Genomic DNA, 26,993 nt, shown 5'->3' on the forward strand with positions numbered 1-26,993 from the left:
CTTATAAATACACTCAGTTTTGTATTTTAAGTGACACCAATTTATTTTATCTGAAGAAAGAGCAATCTATGCAGAGAAAATTTACAAATTCAGACAAAGATGAAGAAAAACATTCCATAAATCAGAGGTTACAAATTACTCCTCTATTATTTTCTAATTTCTCCTGCTTATATGAATGTTCTTACCCTAAAAATTAGTCATATGATAAATCCTATTATACAATCATTTTGTTCTCACTTATTGTTATAAAGATTTTTCATGTTGCTAGCTAGCATTTAAAAGCAGCATGTTATAGCTATAGAATATTGAAATGTGCAATGATCTATCATGATATATTTATATTATTTAAAATGTTTTTAAGTTTTATGATGATACTTTAAAACTTTTCTAATAAGACTCTACATCTGGTCAATGGGAGAAATGGTGGGAATTGTTTTTTCTTCTATTTTGGTATTGTTGTGATTGCTATGATTATTATTGTTTTGCTGTAAAGCAAAAACCTTATTAACAACATTACATTAACTTGTGATGTTATGCTTTATGGACAACTGGATTGGAGTCGAATCCAGATACTAACAATTGAATTATCTTTTGTAAGATTGTAAACTCATCCCAAGGTATTGCTTCTTTTTTCTTTTAAAAATATTTTTATTGTGGTACAGACGAGTTACCATTCAAAAGGCAATTTATGAATACAATGTGTCTTGGTCAATATCACTCCTTTAAAAAAATCTATGGTATTCCTTATTGGGCACATCAGAATATTCCAGAATGGAAAGGAAAGTTCAACTCTGATGATGGCCTCAAAGTTTTGGTTCAACTTCAATAATCTATGGGCTTTTCTTTCCTTGTGCAAAACAACAACAACAACAACAAACAAACAAAACCATTTTGAGTTCATGGGCTCTACTGTCTACTTAGTAACTGAAACTCTAATAACCTTCGAATCTCATTTTGAGGAGACCCCCAAGTGGAGAAATGGTCTTTACCCGGTTAAGCGTATTAAGTGCAGCTTTGGCAGCCACCAGCGCAGGTTCTGCTTTGAGCAAGTCAGCCTCGCATTCTCTCTGTTTCTGGGACACTTCAATCTGAATGGCAGTCACCTAATGAGAGAGCAAAAACACACAACCACAAACACAGATTCCATCAGAGATCTCCTCTACAGAGTGCAGATTGATCTCAGGTGCACTGTGAAATCATTCACTCGCTTGTATTTGAAGCGGTGAAGAATTGTTGTAAAGACTAATTTTCTTTCAGGCACAGTATGCATAAAGCTTTATAAACACACGCAATATACATTGATAAATTGTAAATCAAAAAGGTTCAAATCCCAAAACTCTCTAAGGATGATTTTGATTCATTTAACTTTGAGGTATCACTAATAGCAACATAAGATTGAGCAGTCACCCCCTTGTCTTTGGTTTTCTTCTTCAGAGTGGCCTACCTTGGCATTGTTTCTACTAATCAGAGGAAATCGAGGCTGGATTGGTAACCTTGACCATGGAATATTCTTGCTACAACTATCTAGCTTTTGTTAACATTTGCTCAGGAGTGGTATGGTTTGGGCCTTAACTAAGAACAGATGTGAAAACTAAACCAACCAAACCAACAAAAACTGGCAAATACCTAGGAAAGCAAAGCAATAATAGACAAAAACAATAACAAAGACAGACCTGAAATTCTTTTGCCTAACTGTGGTCATGGATTGCATATAATGAGGACAGAATTTTTATGAAGATCAATTATGGGATTCTCCAATGTTATGAAGCCATTGCTGCACGACTTCAGATCTGTCTGTGGCTCATGGAACAATGGCAGTGACACCTACTGAGCCTCCTGGCATAAAGCCTTGTTATTGGAATGCAGGACATTCACATTTAAACCAAATTTTACACTCCTGCTCTTAGGATACCTATACCATGTGAATGGCGCAAGAATGGATTGCCAGTCCTCAGCAGAGGTTCGAATTTTCACCTTGTGGCACTGGGCACCAGGATCCAGTCCCACTGCAGGGATGGTTCCTGAGGTGATGATAATTGTGGAATGTAAAGTGTGAACAAAAGTGCATTTCTTCAGCTAGATTTGGAATGAACAGGTTTAACCATACCATAAAATTAAACACTGTTCACAACAAATTATGTTGTCTAGTACAGCTTTATTAGCAGTAATTGCCCTTCTCCTGATTAACCATTATTTTGCTGTATACTGCCCCTTTTATGAACATAATTGGTTCAGGGTAGATACAGGATCTCCTGCTAACACAGGCCTAGCTACTGTTAATATAAATAAGAAAACCCTGTGGGCTTACCAAAATCCACTCCAAAACCACAACCCTTAAGTGATGCCAGGCGTGAACCATGCAGATCCTAAGAACACATTTCCAGTGTGCTTGAGATGAAAGGAAGTGTGTGCCAGTGACTGAGGTACTGCCTTGTCTTATCTGTCTTCCGTGAGGAAGCTATTTCTTGTCATTTTGGATGGCTCCACTTAAAAATTGTTTTACTTCACACTTAGGATCATAGGTTTTCAGTATTAGGAGAACCCCTCAGGAGTTTTGTTGTTGTCGGTAGTGATGGTTCTGGGGATTCAACTCAGGGCCTTGAACTTGCTAGGTAGGTGCTCTACTACTTGAGTCATGCCTCTAGCCCTTTCTGCTGTTCTGAGATAAGGTCTCACTTTTTGCCCAGGCTAACATAAACCCTAATCTTCTTATGTCCTGGGAGCTAGAATGACAGGTGCATGCCACCTAAGATAAAGTCTCAAGAACTTTTTTTGCCTGAGTTGGGCTTGACCTGCTGTCCTCTACATCTCAGCCTCCTATGTAGCTGGAGTGATAGGCTTGCATCACCATCGTTATCTATGGGTTGAGATGGGATTCTTGAAAATTAGTTGGTCTCCAACCATGAACCTTCTAATCTCAGCCACCAAGATAGCTACGATTTACAAATCTGTATGCAGTTGTTTTGCTTTCATATTCCATAACTGTGAGCTTGGAGATAGTCATCTTCCTCTATTCTTTTTTCTTTGAAGCCCTTCACTATGAAAGGAATAGCATCCCTTTGGATAAGTTTTATAAACAAAGTAATTATAAGATTAAATAAAACCTCACATATTAAATTAGAAAACACTCTAGGTTGGCCAGCTTATTCCTCACTCCCAATACCTTTCGCATAAGGAGCAACAAAACGGGAATAGTGAAAACACTATGCATCTCAACGATGTGGTAAGAATGTGATTTCTTCCAAGAGCCAACTTGAGGAGAGCAGCGAGCAGGGCTCAGCCTGCAGAAGAGGAAGAGCTGCTCAGACTGCTGCTTTCTTCTACCATGGAAGGTGAAGCAGAGCTGGAGATGCTGCCATTCTTGGGCACACAGGAAATCATTTGCCATCTATTAATTAATCCATGCAAACATTCCCAACATGTTGTGATAATCACAGGGAACGACGTCCTCAAAAGTACTTGTTGCATTTACTCACAGTTCATCTGTCCAAGCCTTAATTCCCAGTTCCTCAGAATATTGTTTTCTTTGGAGATAGGGGATTTTTAGGGACAATGAAGGTAAAAGAAACTATGTGGATAGGTCACCATCTCATCTGCCTAGTGTCCTTAGAGGAAGTAATAGTTTGGAAACACAAGAGACAACAGAGATGTGTGCTCACAGAGGAAAGGTCAGGGAACTCACTGCAAGAAAGAGGCCATCTGCAAGCCAAGGAAGGCCTCAGGAAAGCCAACCCTTAACATCTTGACCTTGACCTCAGCCTCCAGAACTGGGAGAAAAATCAATGTGCAGGTGAGGAGGAGGATATCTGCTATTACTGGAGCTTGAACTCAGGCTTTACACTTTTACTTGGCTCTTCCACGGTTGGTGCTCTACCACTTGAGATACACCTCCAGTTCTAGTCTGTTGCTGATTAATTACAGATAAAAGTCTCATGGATTTATCTGTCTGGGCTGGCTTCAAACTACTGTCTTCAGATCTCAGTATATTTAGCTACTAATTAGCTACTCAGATCCCTGAGTAGCTAGGATTACAAGTATGTGTTGCTGGCATGGGTTAAAGTCAATCTGTTTAATGCCTCCTAATCTACCACATTTTATTACAGTGGCCCTAAAAAAACCCCATATACTGTTCATACTCTTCTCTATTTTGATGATTTATGAAAGTCCCAGGCTCATCCACAATTATAAAATAGAGAGACTCAAAAGCCAACAGTGGACATTGGCTCAAAAGCAAAGGGGTCTAACTGGTGAAGAGACTGCATTAGCACTTCAGTTGATGAGGAGTTGCTTCTTGCCCCATCAAAGGGGAGAGATCACTGGGAAAGTGACCACAGGATTCTCAGAATCTTTAGAACTTGGAACAGACAAACTGAAGATGGAACTAGTTTTCACAGGCTTTGTGGTGCTTGTGTGACTTGAAGTCACTGAGGACAATGACAGTGGAATACTTGACCCTAGAAGATTTTATCAATTGGAGGCAACTATTTCAACCTGCTTCTCTACTCAGGCTGTCAAGAGACATAGCAAGACAGTCTCTATCTAAAATCCAACATTCGTTTAGTCACATTAAGTATGGCAATGTACTCAGTGAGGCATGCAGCATTAGTTTTTATTACTGCTCACCTCTTATGCCTGGGGAGCCCAATTTTACAAGCTCAGAAAGAGGTTATGATTTCCTCCCTTTAGTAATATTATTGTATCTAGCACACCGTGTGTGACATATGCATATCACAGCATGTAATCTGGTGCTAATTTCTCAATTTCACATGGTTTGATTACTAAGAGAGCATCTTTGCACCATCACCCAACATTAAATTGCTCCTTCCACTCTATTTGGTTTTACCAGAGTATCGATCACTAGATCAAAGTTATCTTATTGCTTAATGTGTTACTTGTGTCCTGTCAGGATTTTCCATAATAATAATATAAGCCACCTAAATACACATTGCTATACTTAAGAGTCTGGTACAGTACCTGGTCCCAAAAAATAAATCAAAAGACAATTTTGCACTCAGTATTTATGATTCGATAAACTGCATAACCAAGATGGTAAGTATTGTTTTTTTACTTCTTGGTTCATAATTAAGTATGAAAAGTAGTTGGTGCCTTTTTATGCTTGAAGCAGCTCTAAAAACAACCAGCAAATGAATTCTAATTTGCCAAAATCTTTTTCTCTACGGTAATTGTACTTTAGGACTCCACCTATGGAAAAAATCGTGAAAGTATATCTAGCATACTTATTCAATTTCAAGATCTCTGAAAGGTGGAGATAGGTTATGATAAAACAATTACTAGAACATTACACATTTGTGTAGTACCTCAATGCATCCCCTGGGTGAAATCAGCTTAGGAAAATGACACCACATGAGACACATAGCTGCTCAATATGATATTACACTTTCTGCACTTGTCTGAAACACAGTAGAAACACTGATTCCTAAAATCAGCAGTTAGCAACTTGCTGGCTGTTACCAAATATGCCTTGATTTTCTTTGGCTTCAAATAAAATGGAGCTTTAAAAAAAAGTACTTGGAGTTTTGATGTTTAGCACACTGTTCAAGGCATTAGTTGTGCAAAATAAAATATGGTGGAGGCACATAAGGGAAACACCATGTGAGTATACATAAATGGCTGGCAACACTACAGGAGAAACATTTTTCTAGTTTATTAAAATCCAGGGATTATGGCATAATAGTTACTGATTCAATGGTGATGAGTGTCAGTAATTTACATATTTTTAATGACTTAGAGTCTATTTTTTAAATAATTAAAAAATGTTACCTTAAGTATATATAATCATTTAACTAAAAATTTTATTTAGTAGTTATCTGTTTCCTATGTGATTCCTTTGGAGGAATATGATACAAAAAATATATTTTCACTTTCACTAAAGTTTTTGGTAAAAGAAGATGTCAAAAAAAAGTTGTATTTATTTCAGAATTATTGGAAACCTGAGTCCAAAGAAAGCAAAAGCTATATAAATCTTACAGGTAATTGTTTCCAACAATAAAACATAATGCAGAATGCTTAGGGCCTCAATCAAGTCAAAAAGAACAAATTTAGCTTAGGACTTAATAATAAACTCCAGTTATGTTATTAAAATGCAAAATTTGAAAACCATCTTGAAAAGTGTCAGAATAGGCTTTGTTAACAATGGAGTTGTTCAATTTGCCTAAAAACTAGAAACCTTTAGAAACCTCAGAGGCGACTTCCTGACCTTTACTGTATTACAAATAGGCCTGATGTTCAAGATCCACATCCATTATATGCTTGAATGAGCTCAGTATTTATTGTTCTTTCATAGCATTAAAGAGCTAAAAGGTTGGGAAAATGCATAATGTAAAGAAAGGTCAAGTGGTACTCATGGTGTGAAATGCTGTTACATGTGTAACTATAATCATTCTTTAGACTTGATGCTCCCTGGAGAGGAAGTTGTTCAAAATTGTTCACCTACAAAGGTTTATTTTGTGCTAAATATAGCTCAGCACTCTAAATGGTGGAATTAGCCTGACCTTTCGCTCCTCGGCATCGGCGATGGCCTTTTCCCGGCTCACTTTCTCTGTCTGAAGACCGATTTTGGCGATCAGAGCCTCAGCATCGTGATTTTTCAGCTGCAACTCAGCCTCTTGAGAGGCAAGTCTGGCTTTCAGATCTGCCACCTGCAGGAAGAGTCAGTACTCTTGAATAACTTGCATTGAGAACAACAAATCACAGGTGCAGCTTATTACTTATATGGATTCTGGGATCCCTAATGGTTAAACTGTTTTCACCCTGGTGTGCAAGTGCAAGTGCATGTGCATGTGTGTGTACTGGAGTTTGACCTCATGGTCTGGGAGCTGCCCGTAGCTTTTTCCTCAAGGATAGCACTCTACCACTTGAGCCACATCTCCACTTCCAGCTTTTTTTTCCTTTGGTGGTGGCTAACCGGAGATAAGAGTCTTTAGGTTTTGTCCGCCCAAGCTGGCTTTGAACCATGATCCTCAGATCTCAGCCACTGTACCTGGCTTTCACCCTGCTTTTATTGTGGCCTTTACTGAAGGAATAATAAACAATGTTATCTGATGGTTTTGTAGGAAACATTTTGTGTTTGTGTTAGCTGTAAGCAGAAGTGTGTGTTTGCCACTTAATCTTTGAACTCAGAGAAACACCAACAGAAATTAGACCACCCCATCTGTCTCCCTCAAGCTCAAGACAGCATGCTAGCTGGTGAGCTGAAAGAGCTATGGTTGGTATTCCCTAACAGAAAATTTCTAGGTGCTTGAGATAAACTAAAGACAAGTGCTCTCTTTACCTATCTGCAGGAAAATTGGTAGTATATTGAAATAGCCACTGCCAGGTCCTATGTCTTCCTACCAAGCATGAAACAGCTCTCTTGATTTTTCTCACCTTCTCTCACATTTACTTGAGGCCCATGCAGACAATCCAATATGGAACTTAACACCTGCCAAGGACAAACTAAATGTGCTCTATGTATTAGTGAAGTAGGGCCAGAAGCTCAGCATGCACACACACAAGTGCATTCCTCTTCTTGACCACCGCCAAGCAACCTCACTCTGCTTCTGTAGAACGCTGGAGGCAACAACAATGCCTTAGGTTAAAATCTATTCTGAGCTAGGCATTGGTAGCTAATGCCTGTAATCCTAGCTACTCAGGAGGCTAAGATATGAAGATTGCAGTTCAAAGCCTGATCAAGAAGGAAAATCTATGAAACTTATATTCCTAATTAACTACCACTACAAAAAATAAGTGGAGGTGTGGCTCAAATGGTAGAGCACCAGCCTTGTTGGAGAAAGCTAAAGGCCAGAGTGCCCAGGTCCTAAAGTTCAAGTCCTAGCAAAACAAACTAAGAAAAACAACAACAATTCCACCCATTTTTCAGTTTTAATTTCCTTAGATAACACCGAATTCCACAGTTTGAGGCTCATATAAACCAAAGAGAAGTAAAATGCTAGAGAAAAACTGTAATTCAGTTCCCCCAAATGTTTAAGATTGTGACAATTAATTCTCCCTTCTGCTTATTTTTTCCACAGTAAAAATATCTCCCCAAATCATGTATTCAACAAGCAGTCTTTGCTATTTGACTTATTTAATAAAGACAATGCAGGAGTTTCCTCTCACGAAGCTCTGTCCCAGTGCTCTATTTAAGTGAGCCTGCAAGTCCCACAGACACAGCTGTTCATAGATGGATTAACACAGCTGCTGTGTTGGCCACTTTTGTGTTAGGTTTTCACCTAAGCCTGACTAGCCTCTTTATGAACTCAGGGTAACCTTTCAGAGTGCCATTTGCTTCTCTGTTCTCTTTAGCCATTAAAACTAGTTTTATGTGAGGCCATAGTCAAAAGAATCATCCAAGAGACTAGGGGGAATGATAACATTCACCCCTAATTTCAGTTTCTAAGGCAGCAGTTAGCTCTGAAATATCCAGGGACTGAAGCTCTGGAAGCAAAGCTGAGTCTAGGGAGAAAGGTCACTACAGCCATCTGTGATGACTGATGCTCAGGCTACCCTGAGTTCACCCTAGCTACTCACTCAGGATAAAGATATATGAAGATCATGGTTCGAAGCCAGTCCAAGCAGGACTCTGTCAGACTCCTATCTTCCATTAACCACCAAGAGGCTGAAACTGGAGCTGTGGCTTAAGTGGCAGAGTGCTAGCCTTGAGCAAAAACAAATGTAACTGACAGCCTTCAGACCCTAGTACATGCCTCTCCTATTCAGGTGCAAAAGAGCAAAAAGGAGGGGAGAAACAAGGAGGGAGGGAAAGAGAAGGAGGAAGAGAAGGAGAAGGAGGAGGAGAAAGAGAAGGAGAAGGAGGAAGAGAAGGAGAGAGGGAGAGAAAGAAGGAAGGAAGGAAAAAAGGAAAGGAGGGAAGGAGGAAGGAAGAGGACGGGAAAGAGGGGGAAGGGAGAGAGAGGGGGAAGGAAGAGGGGGACAGAGGGAGAGGGAGAGGAGAGGAAGAGGATGAAGAGGAAGAGGAGGGAGGGGTTGAGGGAGAGAGAGGAAGAATGGGAAGGAGGGAGGGAGGAACAAAGGAAGGAAAGAGAGAGTGGAAGGGAAAGAGGGGGGCAGAGGGAGAGGGCAGAGAGGAGAGGGGTTGAGGGAAAGAAAGGAGCAAGAGAGGATGGATCAGGAGGGGGGGGAAGGGAAGGGAAGGGAGGGAGGGAGGAAAGGAGGGAGGAAAAGGATACCACAGACTGGCACGCTGCCAGCACTGGGATGACTGGTGCCACTTGCCTTTCAGTCATTTGGGAAAAGCAACTGTTGAAGTATGGCTAAGGTATATTTCCTTCCTTGCCAAGGGCTGCCCTACCCATCAGTATAGAGAGCTCAGCTTGGATGACAACTGAGTGAACAGGTTCATCTTGGGACACCATTCAAAGGACTATAAATCCCAGCTGTGATGGATGCTGAGCTCCTTTCTCATCCTCTTGGTTCTGTACCTAGGAGCTCAGCAGGACTCCAACAATCATTGCTATGGAAAGGGGTCTTGACTTTAAGTGAGAGCAAACAGAGATAGGAAAGAGGAACAGAAAAGAAGGGAGCAGAACTAAGAAAAAGAAGCACAAGATCAGATGCATACAGAAAGGACAAGACACTGTCCTTAGCTTTTTTTTTGCCCAGGACTGGCACTCTACCACTTAAGCAACAGCTGTACTTCTGGCTTTCTGCTGGTTAATTGGAGTTGAGAGTCTCATAAATTTTCCTACCCAGGCTGGCTTTGAACCACAATCCTCAGATCTCAGCCTCCTAAGTAGCTAGGATTACAGATGTGAACCGCTACCAGCACCCTGCTCCAGCAACTGTTCTTAAATCAGTACATCACAACTGTGCTGAAAACCCCCTCATTATGGCTCTCTTTCCCAATAACCATCTGCTGCTCTGTACAGATCACAGTGTTCCAGCTAAGATCTAGTCCTGGCTTATAAAGTGAAGTGGACAGAGTGGGGCGGCTCTTCTGCTCCCAGTGATGGTGGCCTGTCATAGTGAAAAGGTGCTAATGCATGCTCCAGCCTCACCTTACTTCTATCCTAGGCATTAATTATCACCCAGACCTCTTGGGGAAAAAAACTGGCCAAAGAAAAAGTTCCTTAAAGGCAGCAGAACCAGCAGGCCAGCAGGACCTCATGACTACACTTTGAGAAGCCCACTAGCATGGGTTGGTTATTTTTTTTAATTTTTATTATTATTTTTTGTGCTGGTCCTGGGGTTTGAATTTGTGGCCTGGACATTGCCCCTGAGCATTTTTGCTTAAGGCTAGCTCTCTACCACTTTGAGTCAGCTCCATTTCCAGAGTTCCCTGCCCAGGATGGCTTCAAACCTTGATCCCCAGATCTCAGCCTTCTGAGTAGCTAGGATTACAGCAGTGAGCCATGAGAGCTGGACCTGAGAATTCCTTTTACTCTAATTTATGGCCTGGTTGGCTCAGAGAAAGGCTGGACTAGGTACTTAGCAAGGCCCAGGAAAGGCCTCCTGACCTCCTCCACAGATAGCACATGGACAGTAGAATAACACAGATCTAGCTTTGAGCTTCAAGCTCATAGGCTCTCAGGCCATAAACTCTCTAAGGCTTGTGTATATATAATTACAGTATAGACACCTACTTTGCTTCTGGATTGGGTTTTCACAATCAAGTGAGATTAATGCCTTATGCTAATTCCTGACATAAAGGAAGTTAGAGGTAAGATCCTTCAAAAAGCCAGGTGCTGGTGCCTCACTCCTATAATCCTAGCTACTCAGGAGGCTGAGATCTGAGGATTTTGGTTTGAAGCTAGCCTGGGTAGAAATATCTGTGAGACTCATCTCCAACTAACCACCAGAAAAAAAAAATGGAAGTGGTCCTGTGACTCAAAGTAGTAGAATGCTAACTTTAAGTGAAAAAGCTCAGAGGTAGCACCCAGGCCCTGAGTTTAAGCCCCACAACCACCCCCCCCAAAAAAACCCCAAACCCCAAAAACCTGATCCTTTGAACAGGGGTGGAGCCTGATATCTGAGGAAATGACATCTGAGAAAGTCAGGAGCTACAAGGAGCAGAGAAGACATCAAGGTCGAACAGAAGAACCACTGTACTTGGGGACCTCACCATGCATGTGCCAAGTACGATGTCCTCACAGGGGATTCAGTGTCAGAGACCACGAGAGCTCCTAGTGCCATCATAGGCTGATGAGATTCCTGATTGGAAGCCCAAAGCCCTACAGAAGTCACAGGAAGAAGAGGAGGAGGAGCAGGAGGAAGAGACATAAGGGGGTGATGAGCTATGTCTCCCTTCAAGATCCTGACACTGCCCTTCAGAGGTTCAGGTGAGGAGTCTGTCCTTGGCCAAGAAAACATAACTGTTCCCTACATTAGGAAGCAGTAACTAGGTGTTTCTTTTACTCACAACCTGGACATTTTAGTGGTATACTTCTGATCAAAACAAGATCATCACTGCTTCAAAAGGAAACACATTTTTCTATGGAAGAACAGTGATTTCTCTGGTCCTACCTGCAAGGCAGTGGTTTTTAGTTTCTGGATGCCATTGGCCAGATGCTCTCTCTTCTGGGTTACTTCTTGTTGTTTCTTCTTTAACAGGTGTTTAAACAGTGATATTTGCTCCAGGAAACTCTTCGGGGTGGTGTAGTTGTATCTTCTCTCATTCTGGTAATACCTGGCACTCATTTCATTTACACTGGTGTGAACGTGTGCCATGAATTCACTAATGGAATCCTTGTGCTGGGGCTGAAATGTTAAGTATTGTAATTCTCATGAAATCCTCTTAAGTTAAAAATGCAATTTAGAAAACACAAGATTAAAAAAGAAACCCAGCCAAATTATACAGTACTTGTTGCCTAAAAGTCAGAACAAATTACAGAAGGTAAGAAAACTTACTTCATCCTTAAGAGATATGCAAGAAGATTAGAGAATGACAATAGAGCATTCAGCTTTTTTTGTTTTTAGTTTTTATTATAAAACTGATGTACAGAGAGATTGAGCATTCAGCTTTCTTGCCTGTCAATTTACCAAGTAAGACAAAGGATTCTTATGTGTTTCACATACATACCAATGCCAAAAGCCAACCTACAACACCAACACAGCTTTTTACATCTTGATTTTTATCTATCAACTATGTGAAAGCGAAATGGAAACACCATATTCTAAGGAATACATAATTCAGCTGTAGCTTTTTGAAGTCAACTTTAAACAAAGAACATCAAGAACCATGCAAAGTCAGGGAAATGGAAAAGCTAAAATGGAGCAACCGTTTAATGAGAAGCCACATTAAACAATCTGGGTGGCTAAATATCAAATCATTGCCTCTGGGAGAAAAAAAAATCAATACTATTTCTTTTCTCATTTGGAGGAAAACAAAAAAAAAAAAATCCCATATGACAGGACATCTTCTGCAGGCGTCCTGGAGTCTCCTCCATCCTCAGCGTCCTCCGTGACTTCTGGAGTAGTTAACTTTTTAATCTGTGGAGTCACATCTCCCTCATTTTAATGATTATTTATTGCATTCTGTACAAGATGAACCAGGTTCAATTAATCAAGGGAAGCCTAAAAATCAATTAATATGAATTAAATGAGCTACACCAACTCTTTGGAAAGTCACACATAATTTACCAAAGTGTTGTCAATAATGCTCAAGGCATCTTGGGGAAAATTGCTCACAAGTGCCTGATGATACAGTTAAGTGATTCCAGCCTGCACCATCAAAGCGGCAGCAGACAGGCCCATTCCTGCTGCTAAAAACGCCAACTGTTGTGACTCTTAAACACCTTGCTGCGAGTCTCTGAGCTAGCATAAAATTTGCAAGTCTTGCATTGTTTCAGACATTAAAACTATCTCATCAGTGGCTGAATTGTTTTGTTGGAAGTAATGTGCTTTTAAGGCAAAAGACAACAGATTAAAGTTATGGATGCAAATTTTATTATCTTTAGTTGTAAAAAAAAAAGGGGGGGTGTCAATTCAATGTATCAACTTAAGAGGATGAACTATTTTTGTTCTCTCTGTGCCAGTACTAGGGTTGAACTCAGGGCTGTCTCCTAGCTCTTTCATTCAAGGCTGGCACTCTTACTACTCCAGCCATATCTCCCCTTCTGGCTTTGTTGGTGGTTAATGGGAGATAAGACTCTCAGATTTTCCTGCCTGGTCTGCCTTTGAACCTTAGATCTCAGCCTCCTGAGTAGCTAGGATTACCGGTTTGAGCCTCCAGGCACCCAGCTAGATTTTGTTTTATTGAGGAGAGATCCAACATGCATACATTCCCCCAAATATTGTATTCAGAAAAAAATCAAATTTACAACCAAGTTTCTATCAATTTCATATCACTCATCTACTCTTGGCAACATTTACTGTTAAAGGAGGCTGGCTGCAGAATAAACATGCAGAAATTTGCTCCTGTCTGTCCTGTCTTGTTTTCTTTGAACTGAAAGTGTGCACATAGTTTTCCATACTACAGATAAATATTCCCTCTGCCAAATGTAACCTCCTTACGGAGGAAAAAAATATCCTGGCCCCTACCCAACTATAATTCTTATGAAGGGGGGGTAGTGGGCAGCCCTGAAAGGTCTGGTTAACACAAGTTACATTTGAGAATCTTAAATGGGAAGGGTAGTTTCCAGTGGAGCTGGAGACAACTTGTCTCAATGGGGCAAAATAACTATTGTTATGGGGCTTAACAAAATGGCCCAGCATGGGCCACTCACAGAGCCAGGGAGCAGCTGGTTGTAATTCACACTGTTTTTCACCAAACTCTAATCGGTCCAGAACAGACCTCTTTGATGACTGGTCTTCCCTGCGTTCTCAATTTGTCACTTTCTCTTATGATAAGGTCAGTAGTGACAGCACTTCCTGACATTAACAGCTGTGGCTTTTAAAAGGGTCATTGTAGAACTACTAATTGCAGTAATTTCATTAGCATAAATTATTTATTCTGCCATTCATTTATCTCTAGTTTTCTTCTGGAGGTTGGGGATAGAACACAGAGAGGGGTGATGGCAGCCCCCAATGATGTATGTGTGTGTGTGTGTGTACATACACACACACACACACACACACACACACATTGCTTTGGGAGTCTGGAGAGCAGTGAATCAGTCCCACAAGTTTTACCCCTTCAACGAAAACCAGTTGGTACCATTTGCCAGTCATGTCTGTGGCCAAATGTGGTGAATGTGGTGAAGTTTAAAAAAATAAAAAAAGCAAGAGTGCCAGTATTGGGGCTGGGGATATAGCCTAGTGGCAAGAGTGCCTGCCTCGGATACATGAGGCCCTAGGTTAGATTCCCCAGCACCACATATACAGAAAACGGCCAGAAGCGGCGCTGTGGCTCAAGTGGCAGAGTGCTAGCCTTGAGTGGGAAGAAGCCAGGGACAGTGCTCAGGCCCTGAGTCCAAGGCCCAGGACTGGCCAAAAAAAAAAAAAAAAAAAAAGAGTGCCAGTATGAAATGGTTATCAAGCCACTGTTTTCCCACAAAACACTTTGGAAAAACAATGCCATCTCCATTGCAGAATTAAATGGGAAGCTAAAACTACTTTCTCCACAGATGAAGAACAAATATTTGACTTCCATTCTCTGAGTTGTAAACACAACTGCTGCTTTCTCCAGCAGTTGCTGTTGCTACTACTGTATTGAATACTCAGGCCTCCTGCTTTTCAACCACATGCCCAGTGTCTCTTGCTGTTGAAAATGAAAAGTTGTGTGAGGTGGCTATTTGGGAGACAGACATAGGGAGGACTGAAATTCAAGGCTAACACAGGCAAAAAGCAAGATCCTACCACAATCAATAAGCAGTACACATCTAGGAATCCATTTACATGAGGCACTTGTAGGTCCAAATCCATGAGACCTTACCCAAAAGATAGAGCAAGAAAGGTTGGATGCATGGCTAAAGTGGTAGAATGCCTGCTTAGCAAATGAAAGGCTCTAAATTAACAAACAAAAATCCCAGTGCCACTAAAACAATTTCTTAAAGTCATTTTGTGGGATTAGAAATATGGTGATTTACTTGGTGTTTCAGATATTCCCCAAGGGCCTTTTCTCAGAGGAGTTTAGGCAAAGTGCTAAAATGCAAAAGTGATCATATTTATATCTTATTCAGTTGTCTTTATTTCATAAACGATCCCCCCACTGCCAGGGGCTAGTTAACAAACTCTCTTTTACTAGTCCCCAAAGGAGAGAAATTATAATAGATTTTATAGAGCCGCAGCTTGTTGTTTGTAAAGAAGTTGACACAGAAATAATTCTCGAGAAAAGCTTCCAAAGCTTACTGTAAGTGTATGACACTTTAAATGACAAACCTCTCAAATTTAACTAAAACAAACAAAATCTGTTTGCTGGACACAGTGACTCAAGCCTGTAATCCTAGTGATGGGAGGTGGGAATGGGAGATTTCAGGTGGAGGCCAGCCTGGGCCTTCAATAAAGTTCACTAGACTTGGGTTTATATTGGACAAGCAGTGGCAGATGCCTGTCACTGCAAGCTGCTGGGGAAGCACAATGGTTGGGTGCAGTGGTGCCCATGACATCCCAGTGACAAAAGAAAGCACGAACAGGAGGATCGAAGTCCTGGAAACTAAAGGACTAAAGGTCAAGGCCCTGAGTTCAAGCCCCAATTTGAAGAGGAAGAGGAAGAGGAGTGAGGAGGTGGGAGGAGGGAGGAGGAGGAGGAAGAGGGAGGAAAGAGGAGGGAGGAGGAGGAAGAAGAGGAGGAAGAAGGAGGAAGAGGAAGAAGGAGGAAGAGGAAGAAGGAGGAGAAGGAGGAGGAGGAGGAGGAAGAGGAGGAGGAGGAGGAGGAGGAGGAGGAGGAGGAGGAGGAGGAGGAGGAGGAGGAGGAGGAGGAGGCAAAGAAAGAAAAGAAGAAAAGAAAGAAATGCTCATTGAGCAGCCTATTTTTTTGCCTTACCTGTCCTGCAAGTCTAAATTTAATTCTACAGACCTGTGTGGTCTCTTTTGCTGGCCTTTGGATGGTGTAAAATCTAAAGTAGCAGGGTATTCAGTTTGGTGCTAATCCCTAAGTGTTTCGCCTTCAATTTGTATTATCACTTTTTAAAATTTCCCAATATCGGTGCTTTTAAGTTATTTTTTATTAAGTATTTATTTATTTATCTTATTTATTGCTGAAGTGATGTACAGAGAGGTTACAGTTTCATACGTTAGGCCTTGGGTACATTTCTTGTACTGTTTGTTGCCTCCTCCCTCATTCTTCCCCCCTCCCCCTTTCCGTCTCCCCCATGAGTTGTTTAGTTGGTTTATACCAAACAGTTTTGCAAGTATTGCTTTTGTAGTCATTTGTCTTTTTATCCTTTGTCTCTCGATTTTGATATTCCCTTTCACTTTCCTAGTTCTAATAAATACTGATGCTTTTAAAAACTCATGACCTCACACTTGCTCTAGGTAGGGTCTCTACCACTTGAGCCCTCTAGGCTTCAGTTACTTTTCCAATGGGGACTTGTGTTTTTGTTCAAGTGGCTCTGGACCATGGTCTTCTTACTTTGCATATACCTGGGATAATAGGTGTGTACCACCATGCCTAACTTTATTGCTTTTTCTTTTTTCCCCCAGGCTCTGATGAGTTTCTAGTTATGAGAGAGGTAGCTCCATAATTCTGATACAGCATTGAAAAAACTTTAACTGAGGACTGAGGGAGCTAGGTGAAATCCAGTAACCCTATTGCTGGCGGATGGGGTAGTAGAATAGTTGCTGCTGTTGGTGAGGCCAGCACTCTAGAAGCTCCACAGAATTACAAGCTTAAGAGCAGCAATGGCTTCACAAGCCTGAGAGCAGCAATGGTGTTGAGTTAGTTCAATGTCCAGCTAAACAGTATAATCAGCTTCCTGGGCAGCCAATGAACCTGCTTTTCACAGGAGATCACTAGAGTTTACAGAGCTGCAGAAACCCTGGGAAACAGCATTCTTCTTGCAACTCTAACTTTGATTAACAAACCCAGAGTGAGAAAGGGCCGAGCAATGCAAAGGTTGTTCACCACTTCTTTTGAACTCCCCTCACCCACTGGAAGATGCATGTAAGCCTGGATGAGATTCAGGCAGATCTAAGATAAATTTGATTGCCTTTACTTTAGCCTTGGTATTTCAAAATGGTTTGGCTTTGTCTTAAAGAGAAAACAACTTTTTTTCCCCCTCAAATAGAATTCCTACATCCCAAGGTGTGCTCTCTCTCTCTCTCTCTCTCTCTCTCTCTCTCTCTCTCTCTCTCTCTCTCTCTCTCTCCTTCTTTCTCTCTGGCTTTTAAATTCATGTCAAGTCATCCTAATTTATATTTCTTTCAAAGAACTGTGCAAAAAATACTACTAACATAAAGCAGCTATCATTGACAAAATGTTAATCCTCCTTTTGGTTGGCACAATATTTTCAAAAAGAATCTATAGACTACTGGAGAAAATGAATCTTAAACTACAGCAATAAAATAACTTGCTTCTTTGGGTGGACATGTCTTGGGAATGGTTTTGGAAAATGATAGCGAAGTCTACCATGCCTGAGCTACCCTGATACAAGTTCTAGATTGAAGAGGTAGAGTCTTCTCTTTCAAAATTCAGCTAATAGTGGTTATGTGGGTGGTTACACTTGAAAGTGGCACGATGTCAGAGGCCCTACTACTTGAACTACACTTCTACTTTAGTGATTAATTAAAGATAAGAGTTTCCTGGGCTTTTTTTCTTGGGTTGGCTTGGAACTGTGATCTTCAGATCTCAGACTTCTGAGTAGCTAGGATTATAGGCATGAGTTCAATACTCAACTTTTTTTTTTCCTTGCATGTTCCTAACAGATAGCCACACACTAATCAGAAAGATCTTCCATCAGCATCTATAACCCCATCCCTGGCAATAGCAGAGGGCTGCAAAGGCCCCTCCCTCTCTCCTCCCTCTCCTTGCTCCCCTCACCCTCCTCCCATCTCCATTTCCGAATCTCCTGTGAGCAGCAATACCCAGCCACATCTAAGTGTCAAAGTATTTTGATGTTTTTTTTGGGGGGAGGGGGGTGTCAGCTGTCACTTAGTTGAGTATCAGGTAACAAAAATAGCAAGAATGTTTATTTAGTTGCAGCCAGCCCACACACCTGGGGGCTGTGTGCACACTGACAGAAATTATATGTCAACATACACAGGCCCACTTGCCATTAATGAATCCTTTCTCTGGGGCCTAAGGGGTGGGGGTTGTCACCTTGGATAAAAATCTTACACTCATCCAGGGAAGTCAATAATTAAGAAATGCCTAAAGTATGCTGATAACTCTTAGTCTTAAGGACAGAAAGGAAAACTAAACAAGTGATCAAATTAGTACTCATTCAGAAAAGATGTAAAAGCTTTCCTTTTTAACCTCTCCAGAAAAAGACCCCATCTGTTTTTTTGTTTTACAAGAACACAGATACACTGAGCTTTGCACTCTGAATTATAATTACAGCACCTGAGCAACAAATTAGGAAGGTAAGAACGTTAAATAAGCTCTTGGCACTGAAATGAAATTATCTGGCTAATTTGTTTCGAGGTATACTATTGCCTGCTAAAAAGGGTACAGGGCTTTTCAAATTCCTCCCTGGCATTCAATATACCCTATAGGAGGCGTTCTGATACCATCTTCAGAATGCCGGGGGCCGGCTGGACTTCAGTCATGCAGATCCTGCTTCGGCCAGCAGATGTCGATGGTCACTGGCAGATCTGAGCTGCTTGGCCCTGCTGGGTTCTACCCGGCCCCTGTCTCCTCCCCACGAGGAAGGCGGCAGAGCCCAGACAAGGAACTCACACATTTCTATGCCAGATTCAAGCTGAAGCCAAGCCACTAGCCCTGACCCTAGGATCTGAGAGGAAAATTTGCACAAACAGAGTACATGGGTCCGTGTAACCTCCTCATTTTTTCCCCCTGGCTGATCAAAAGAATTGAATAAACATCCAGGTGCTGCTTCTCAAAAGATCCACACAGATTTCCTGATGACGCAGAATTGTGAGCCGATCTCATAACTATTTGAAGACAATCGTGCTGACAGTATTGTGGGAATGTAATGGGCCCAGAAATTGCGCTAGAAATATGCGTTCATGTTTATGGCCATTTGTCCTATGTAGTGGTTTTGAATGGGGGGGGGGCGGTGATCAGACTAGGGCTTGAACTCAGGGCCTCATGTACCCTCTTGGCTATTTTGTTCAAGACTGGTGCTGTATCACTTGAGCCACAGCTCCACTTTCAGCTTTTTGGTGATTTATTACAGCTAAGAGTCTCTTAGATTTGTCCTCCTGGGCCAGCTGGGAACTGAGGTCTTCATATCTCAGCCTTCTGAGTAGCTAGGATTATAGGTATGAGCTACTAGTGCCTGTCCTGGTTTTCTGGATTTTTAAGGTTGTATGTATGTATGTATGTATGTATGTATATATATGTGTGTGTGTGTGTGTAGGTAGGTAGGTGGATAGAGCTATATAAGAAATTATACAGTTATATATTATGTATTTATATAATGTATGTAGAATATATAATTCAATATATAATACACATGTAAGATATAATACATTTTATAACAATATAATAGGTTATCTAGCCTACTAATATAATTATGCAATATATAATATTATGTCTATGTACATATATGTGTTTGAGATGTTTTGTCTCCTATTTATTTGTGTTTTAAGTACCCTCCTTCTCAGAAGAAAGGTGGTCATGGAGCACCTACCACCACCGTGTATCGTGTGTCTCTACTTGTATCTTCCATGGTGGATGCTGCTAGACTTTTCCTCCTGGCAACCCAATGCTTATGGAGATGTACAGCATTTGGGGACAGCCTACAGAAGAGGGATTCCTTTTACAAAATTTTATAGATAGAAGTATGCCTGTATGCTTACTTATTTAGCTTCATTTTTGCTTGATTTTAGTAGAGGCAAAGGAAAAATGATGCAACTAAAAAGCCTACCTGGACTTCCAGCCTTGAAGACATCTAAAGACATTCATTCAACAAGATGTAGCAGCTGTGGCTTCTGGGTAAAAGAGATAAACCAGCACCTAGGCACCCATGTCACCCCTTACTTGTCCTGGATTCTCTCTTCAGCTCCAGGAGTCTCTTTCAGCAATGTTGGACTTATTCTAGCTATCCGCAACCTTACTACTTAATGGCATGAGAGGACAAAGCTCTCTGGGAAGTGTTTACCATCCCTACTGCTCTCAACTCTCACCAGAAAAGCCCTGTCCCAATGGAACCTTCATATCTGCAAAATGTAATGGATAGAGTCCCATTTACAGCACATTTCTCTTCTGTTCCAATCAGATGATGGATGTTTCTTGTTTTATACAACCATTTAAAAATGTAACAGCAAGCATGAATTTCAAGAAGAACTGACAAACTTAATCCATGATGTATAAATTTAGAAAATGTGGTTGGGGTAGAGCTGGTGGTCCAGCACTGGCTAGCATGGATGAGGCCCAGTTTACATCACAACAAATGACACAAACAACTACCACAAAACCCCCAAAGTAAACAAGAACACCTCACAGTCGTTATGAAACAGCTAGGACTCACTTTTCTATCAACCGTGTACTAATAAAACCAGAACTACTCACCTCACTGCATTAGGAATTAAACATGGCATTTCTGTTTGTGTTTTCAGTGGTGGACATAGCAGATTTATAGGAAATGTCTGTGCTGCGTGTGCAGTGACAGCACAATCTGAGTTGTGGGCCAGAAGAAGGTCAACTATTGTATTACAAACAATGGGAACAGCAAGTGATTTTATCATCTTAATAAGGATGCATATTTTGGAAAGTACCAGCCAGTGAAGACTTTTCAGGACTGTGTGTCTGCATGTATCTTTCAGTGTACATATATCTACATGTGTACACAGAGGCACACATATATGCACATACATGTTTGTGTGCATGCATTTTGTGCATATATGCATGTGTGCATGCATGTGCGAGCATGTGTAAGCATATGTGAGACAAAGATGCACACACACATGCACACACACATACACATATGCATACACACACACACGTAGGCTGACACTATGTACCTCAATCCCTTCAATTTCTTCAATGAACCTCCTGCTGACTGAAATCAGAGCCTCCTTCGGCCATGTGTGAAACCAGTCAATAGTCGTGCAGTTCACAAGGGCTGGAAATTTTCTGGCTCTCGCTCTGAGTGTGTGACCCACTGGAGAGAAGCACAGAATGACCTGTGGAGACACAAGAGGAGGGCAGGGGAGAAAGAGGGGGGCAATGTGTGAGATGTGTGAGCCAGAAATGACACTGCCAAGGTAGATGATGAGAGACCCTGGCATTTACTCTCCCCACACAATGCACAGTAAAGAACCACCACAAGTGGTTTATGAAAACTACAAACCTGCCCAAAGTGGCTGCCCCCTGCTTTTAGGCACAGCTAAAAGAGGGACAGTGAGACGTGGTACTTGTGTCCATAACAGGAGTATTAACAATAAAAAATCAAGATAATTCACCAGTAATAGCAAGGTTTTCATCTTCCTTTTCTTTCTATTCTGTAATCCATCAGGTTCTATAAAAGCGTGCAATACCTTCCCCCCCCCCCCCGCTTTATTGTCAAAGTGAAGTAGAGAGGGGTTACAGTTTCACATGTAAGGCAGTGAGTACATTTCTTGTTCAACTTATTACTACCTCCTCCCTCATTTTTCCCCTACCTTCCCCCCTCCCCCTTCCCCTCTCCCTTTCCCCCTTCCCCCCTTATGAGTTGTGCAGTTGGTTTACACCAAATGTTTTTTGTAAGTGTTGCTTTAGTTTGCTTGCACGGTCGGTGCTCTAGCACTTGAGCCATGCCTTTAGCCCATCTGATTTTCAGCTGGCTTGTTGGAGAGTCTCTAGGAATTTTCTGCCTACACTTTGAACCTGCTCTTCCAGATCACAGCCTCCTGTACAGCTAGGATCACAGGCATGGGGCTGGGAATATGGCCTAGTGGCAAGAGTGCTTGCCTCGTACACATGAAGCCCCAGGTTGATTCCCCCGCACCACATATATAGAAAACGGCCAGAAGTGGTGCTGCGGTTCAAGTGGCCAAGTGCTAACCTTGAGCAAAAAGAAGCCAGGGACAGTGCTCAGGCCCTGAGTTTAAGGCCCAGGACTGGCAACAACAACAACAACAACAAAAAGAATGTAGGATCACAGGCATGGGCCACTGGACACTTGGGTCTGAACCTTTTAATAGCAACAGCCATTCTCCATTGCTTCCTTGTCTCAGTCCCCAGGAAAACATTATGCTAGTCTGTTTCTGTAAGTTTAACTATGGTAGATATCCCATGCAAGTCATATCATGTAATATTGGTTGCCAGGGAATGAGTGTATGTCACTTAGCATGATGCTGTCAAGTTTCATCCACTGGTATTGCAAGTGACAAGATGGCCTCCTTTCCCAGGCTCAACTACATTTGCTATGCACGAGGACAGAATTCAGGTTGCTTCCACATATTTTTGAAGAATTTTTTCATAGCTGTTGTATGCTTTCACATTCTTTCCAATTGTGTACAAGAGTTCTAATTTCTCTCAACGTCCTTGCCAACAGTTGCTATTTTCCATAAAAAAAACACATACTGGATTATCAAAATGTATTCCAGGAAATGTAAACAAGACTTTTTTCTTTTTGCTTTGTTGCTGATTTGTTTTCTTTTGCTTTTGTTTTGTTTATATATCTTTGGGAGGGTAAGAGAGGGGAGATACAGAAATGGAGGGACAAAGGGTGAACAAATGCAGCAGTGGTACTCACTAGACACTATATTGAAAATAGACTATACCACTTGCTGGTGGAGACACACAGAAAAACTAGGAGCAAGCAAGGGAGGATGTGGTGACTTTGTCTAAAAAGAAATGCACTCATTACTGGACTAACATAACAGTAACCCCGCTGTACATCACCTTTATAATAACAATTAAAAAATTAAAACACCACAGTGGCAACCCTAACAGATGTGAAGTCACATCTGTATGAGACCTTGTGGTATATTTCCCTGACAACTAGCCATGCTGAGCATGTTTTTCCATATTCATCTCTTCAGAGAAATTCTTTCATTCACTTTTTAATTGGGTTGTTTCTCACTATTAAGCCATAGGAGTTTCTGCCAGATTGTAGATATTAACCCTTCATTCTGTATATGGTTTCAAGTATTTTCTCCCATTTTTATAGTGTGAATTTTCACTGTTTGCTGTCTTATTTTTAGTCCTGAGGCGTGAACTTGGAGCCTGGGTGCTGTCCGAGTTTCATTGCTCAAGGCTGACACTTTACCACTTGAATCACAGCTCCACTTCTAGCTTTTTGGTGGTTAATTGGAGAAAAGTTTCATGGACTTTCCTGCTTGGACTGCCTTCAAACCACAATCCTCTGATCTCAGCCTCCTGAGTAGTCAGGATTGCAGATGTGAGCCACTGGTACCCAGCACAATTTGCTGCATCTTTTGCTGTGCAGAAGCTTTCATTTTAATGGATCCCACTTGTCTATTTTTGCTTTTGTTTCCTGTACATTTAACAAGTCATATTCAAGAAATCATCGTCAAGATCAATGTCAGGAACATTTCCCTCTGGGTTTTCTTCTAGGAGTTTTATAGTTTTAGGTCATAGGTTTAATATATTTTGGGTTGATTTTTAGTTCTTTTCTTTTTGCTTTTCATTTCATTTTTTTTACATATGCTCAAATATCCTAATGATACATTAGTGGTAATTATTCAGTCAAGATTCTAGTTACAAGTTGAATATTCCTTCTACCATGACCTGCATTAAAGTTAAGGAATCTCTGTTACAATGCATAATTTTCAGCTAAGCCCGTGTTAGGTTTCTCTTGCCAGCCTCTTTTTTCCCACATTTGACTATTTCTCCTTTCTTTCCAAGAAGTTAGTTTTCTACACCCAACTCATCTCTCATTCATGCCAATTTTAGAAACTTGGTTTACACATAATTATAGCACTACGGAGGAAACAAAGTCATTCTGTATTTCAGATTCCCACCATTTCTGTTACTTTTCCGTTTAATCAATTTCAACTATTGAACTTGTCATCGTATCAAATCTTGTGAGGTTGTGATCACAATCTCTTAATCTCTGATTAAGAGTGCTCTCCCTGCAGTACCATACTGGTAGGCCTTCATTATTACTGAAACATAATACATCAAGGTCATTCAAGGAATCACTTTTCTTTTTTCACAGTTGAAGACATTTTCTTCTATCTTATTTGTTAATGCTTAAGCAAAGATCTTCATCTACTTAGATTTCACACTGTCATGGTGGGAGGGCATTCATCAGGGACATCAATCACAAAGGATAGTCTGGGAGCTCAACAGGTATTTCTATAAATTCTTGGAATTACTCTAGACCTAAGAAATCAGAAACTATGGGGATAGTACTCAGTTGTCTATATTTTCAACCTTCCCTCCCCAACCAAGACTTTGAAACCCACAATAGTGGTTTAATTGTCATTTGCCATGTTATACTTAAATAAAATATTCACATGGGGATATATTTGCAGTTAGTGTGATGCTGACGGAATCCAGCTCTCTGTACACATAAAAATCAAGATTTAGGTGATTTAAAACAGATGAAAGCATCTAAAATCTATCATTAAAACTAGAGCTGGAAATTAAATTATAGAAATTCTATGCTTATTTCTTAGTAGCTGCTAAGAAGAGAAAGGATAGTATCCCTGGGTGTAAAATGAGTGACTTAAACATATTCCTCAACAATTCCTGGTTTGCTAGAAAGAGTACAAGTCATTCCTGCCATCCACCTTCCCCTGATAGTAGTCTTATGTGAGATTTTTTTCAGAAGCCCTGCTAATGAATAAAATCACTGGTTAGTCTATTTAGTCTAAATTAGTTTACACAGGAAGAGCACAGTGGCTCATACCTGTTTTCTCACCTATTTGGGAGGGGGAAATATGAGGATTGCAATTTGAGGCATATGGACAAAAAAAACCAAGCTGGCCATGGTGATCATGCCTTTCATCTCAACTACGTGAATATAGGGTAAGAGGACTGTGGTCTGAGGCTGACATAGGCTTGAAAGATGTATTATTTTGTCTATAATTTATGTTCAAATTACTTCAGGCTATGAGGACATGTGAATATCCATTTCCTTCATTAATTTGAAAAGTTCACTGACAGGTACTTTGCAGGCTGGGGTGAGGCTGAACAGCATTTATAGATGCTCATAGAAGACCACACTGTAGATCCAGCTCCCAGGAGCTCTTAGCTAACTTCATAGTCAATAAACGCTTGGTTAGGTAGCATAGTGAATGTTATACATGGTTCTTCCCACGGATAGCTAAGGCAAAACAAAACGAATGCAAGCACTCCACCAATGCCTGAATGAAATAACATACAAGGGCTGGGCACTGGTGCCTCATATCTCTAATTTCTATCTACTCAGGAGGATGAGATTCAGAGGATCAAGATTCAAAATCAGCCTAGGCAAACTAGTTAATGAGACTCCATCTTCAATTAATCAGCAAAAAGTTACACTGGGAGTGTGGCTGAAATGACAGAGTGACGATGGAGAAAACAAGCCAAGAAAGAGCCTGAGACCCTGAGTTTAAACCCACCAATAGAAAGAGAGAGAGAGAAAGAAAGAGAGAAAGCAAGCAAACCAGGAAGGAAGACACCAAAATATTGACATATTCCAGCAATTAAATCCTTAGACACAGAATTTTGAGCAGTCCTGTGGTAAATAGCATATTGAAAGTATCCGGGTTTTTTTTTGACAGGATTCCAATGAGAAAGTCAATTCAGATCATATCTCAGGATATTGCCACATGGACCAATAGGAACAACTAAGAGCTATTCAGGTCACCAAAAGAAGATGGTTGGGGACAGGTTACAAGGCATTAGATGGGAGTCTTCTTGCTAATGAATACAATCTGGAGAGCAGAGTCAAGTCTACTGCTTTCCTTGAAGCACAGTTAAAATTTGGGGAGAGGAGGGTTATTGGAGAAGAGTTCCTTCCTTTAACTAAAGAGCTGTTGTCTATTTTTTAGTACCTGAATTTACTGAAGTATACATGCCTCCTCACCACCATCACCCCCCAAATTCCTGACAATTGTAAATGACCAAATTCTTCCAACAAGGAGGATGAAAGTGAGCTAAATAAATAAACCTTAAAATGCTGCAGGCAGCTGTGCTCCTTTCTAAAAGCAAGTTCTTACAAATAAAAAAAGCAAACCCTGAAATCACCATCGTGTATTTCCTGCTGCTCTAACATTTGGATGTCAGGAACTGGCTTTTGGAAACCATACCATAGAATTTACTATTCTTCTTTTTTTGCCTTTCTTTCTACCCAGGTGTTGTGACTCATTTGCAATAACCCACAGTTCTCTGTGCTTTGTAACATGTTTCAATTTCTTTTAGATAAATCCCATCATATGTGTGTGTGTGTGTGTGTGTGTGTGTGTGTGTATTACTAACAGGACTCGGTCCATTTTATTTGGTAATGGAAATTTGAATTGCTACAGTTACTCTGTATTTTCCCCCAGTGGATATAGCTTATTCTCAGATAGAAGTAACATTCCCATATATTTACTTTAGAAACTTCTATCAATAACTTAGGTTTACAGTAATCTTCCAAAGTTCCAGGATACTTCAAGAAGAATAAGATCTGAGGCTTCCAGAAAGAACTTTTCCAAGAATAGAGGTTTAGTATAGACAATATTCTCTAATTTCAATGCCTTACATTATCATATTCTTATAGCTATTTATGTTGCTTCCCCAATACCTGTAAATTTCAATGCTTTTTAAAGTTCTTTTGGTGACTGTGTTGGGGCTTGAAGTCAGGGCCAGGATGCCATTTTCACCCAAGACTGGTGCTCTATCATTGGAGCCACAGCTCCATTTTTGGGTTTTTGGGTAGTTAAAGATCAGAGTCTCATGGAGCCAGATGCTGGTGACACAAGCCAGATCTGAATGTTTGCAAAGGGAGAGCAAAATGGAAAGTTGATTAAACATACCGATATGTCTTTTCTTCTAGGACTTAGCCCTTTATTCCTAGTGCTAGTACTATTTTTTTTTTTTAAATTCTGAGTGCCAA

The 26,993-nt window shown here is 40.8% G+C and overlaps 1 protein-coding gene across 1 annotated transcript in view; it reads right to left on the reverse strand.

The window, feature by feature from the left end:
• The window catches only part of Dnah11 (dynein axonemal heavy chain 11), a 292,006-nt gene that overhangs the window by 83,353 nt on the left and 181,660 nt on the right, over nucleotides 1-26,993 (reverse strand). Inside the window, exons 56-59 of the mRNA XM_048339712.1 lie at nucleotides 20,983-21,144; nucleotides 11,482-11,715; nucleotides 6,513-6,659; nucleotides 990-1,103 (exon numbers count right to left, since the gene is read on the reverse strand). Coding sequence (XP_048195669.1) covers nucleotides 990-1,103; nucleotides 6,513-6,659; nucleotides 11,482-11,715; nucleotides 20,983-21,144 — 657 coding nt within the window. The remainder of the gene's footprint in view (nucleotides 1-989; nucleotides 1,104-6,512; nucleotides 6,660-11,481; nucleotides 11,716-20,982; nucleotides 21,145-26,993) is intronic.

This window comes from Perognathus longimembris, chromosome 2 (genome assembly GCF_023159225.1).
Source record: "Perognathus longimembris pacificus isolate PPM17 chromosome 2, ASM2315922v1, whole genome shotgun sequence".
NCBI lineage: Eukaryota > Metazoa > Chordata > Mammalia > Rodentia > Heteromyidae > Perognathus > Perognathus longimembris.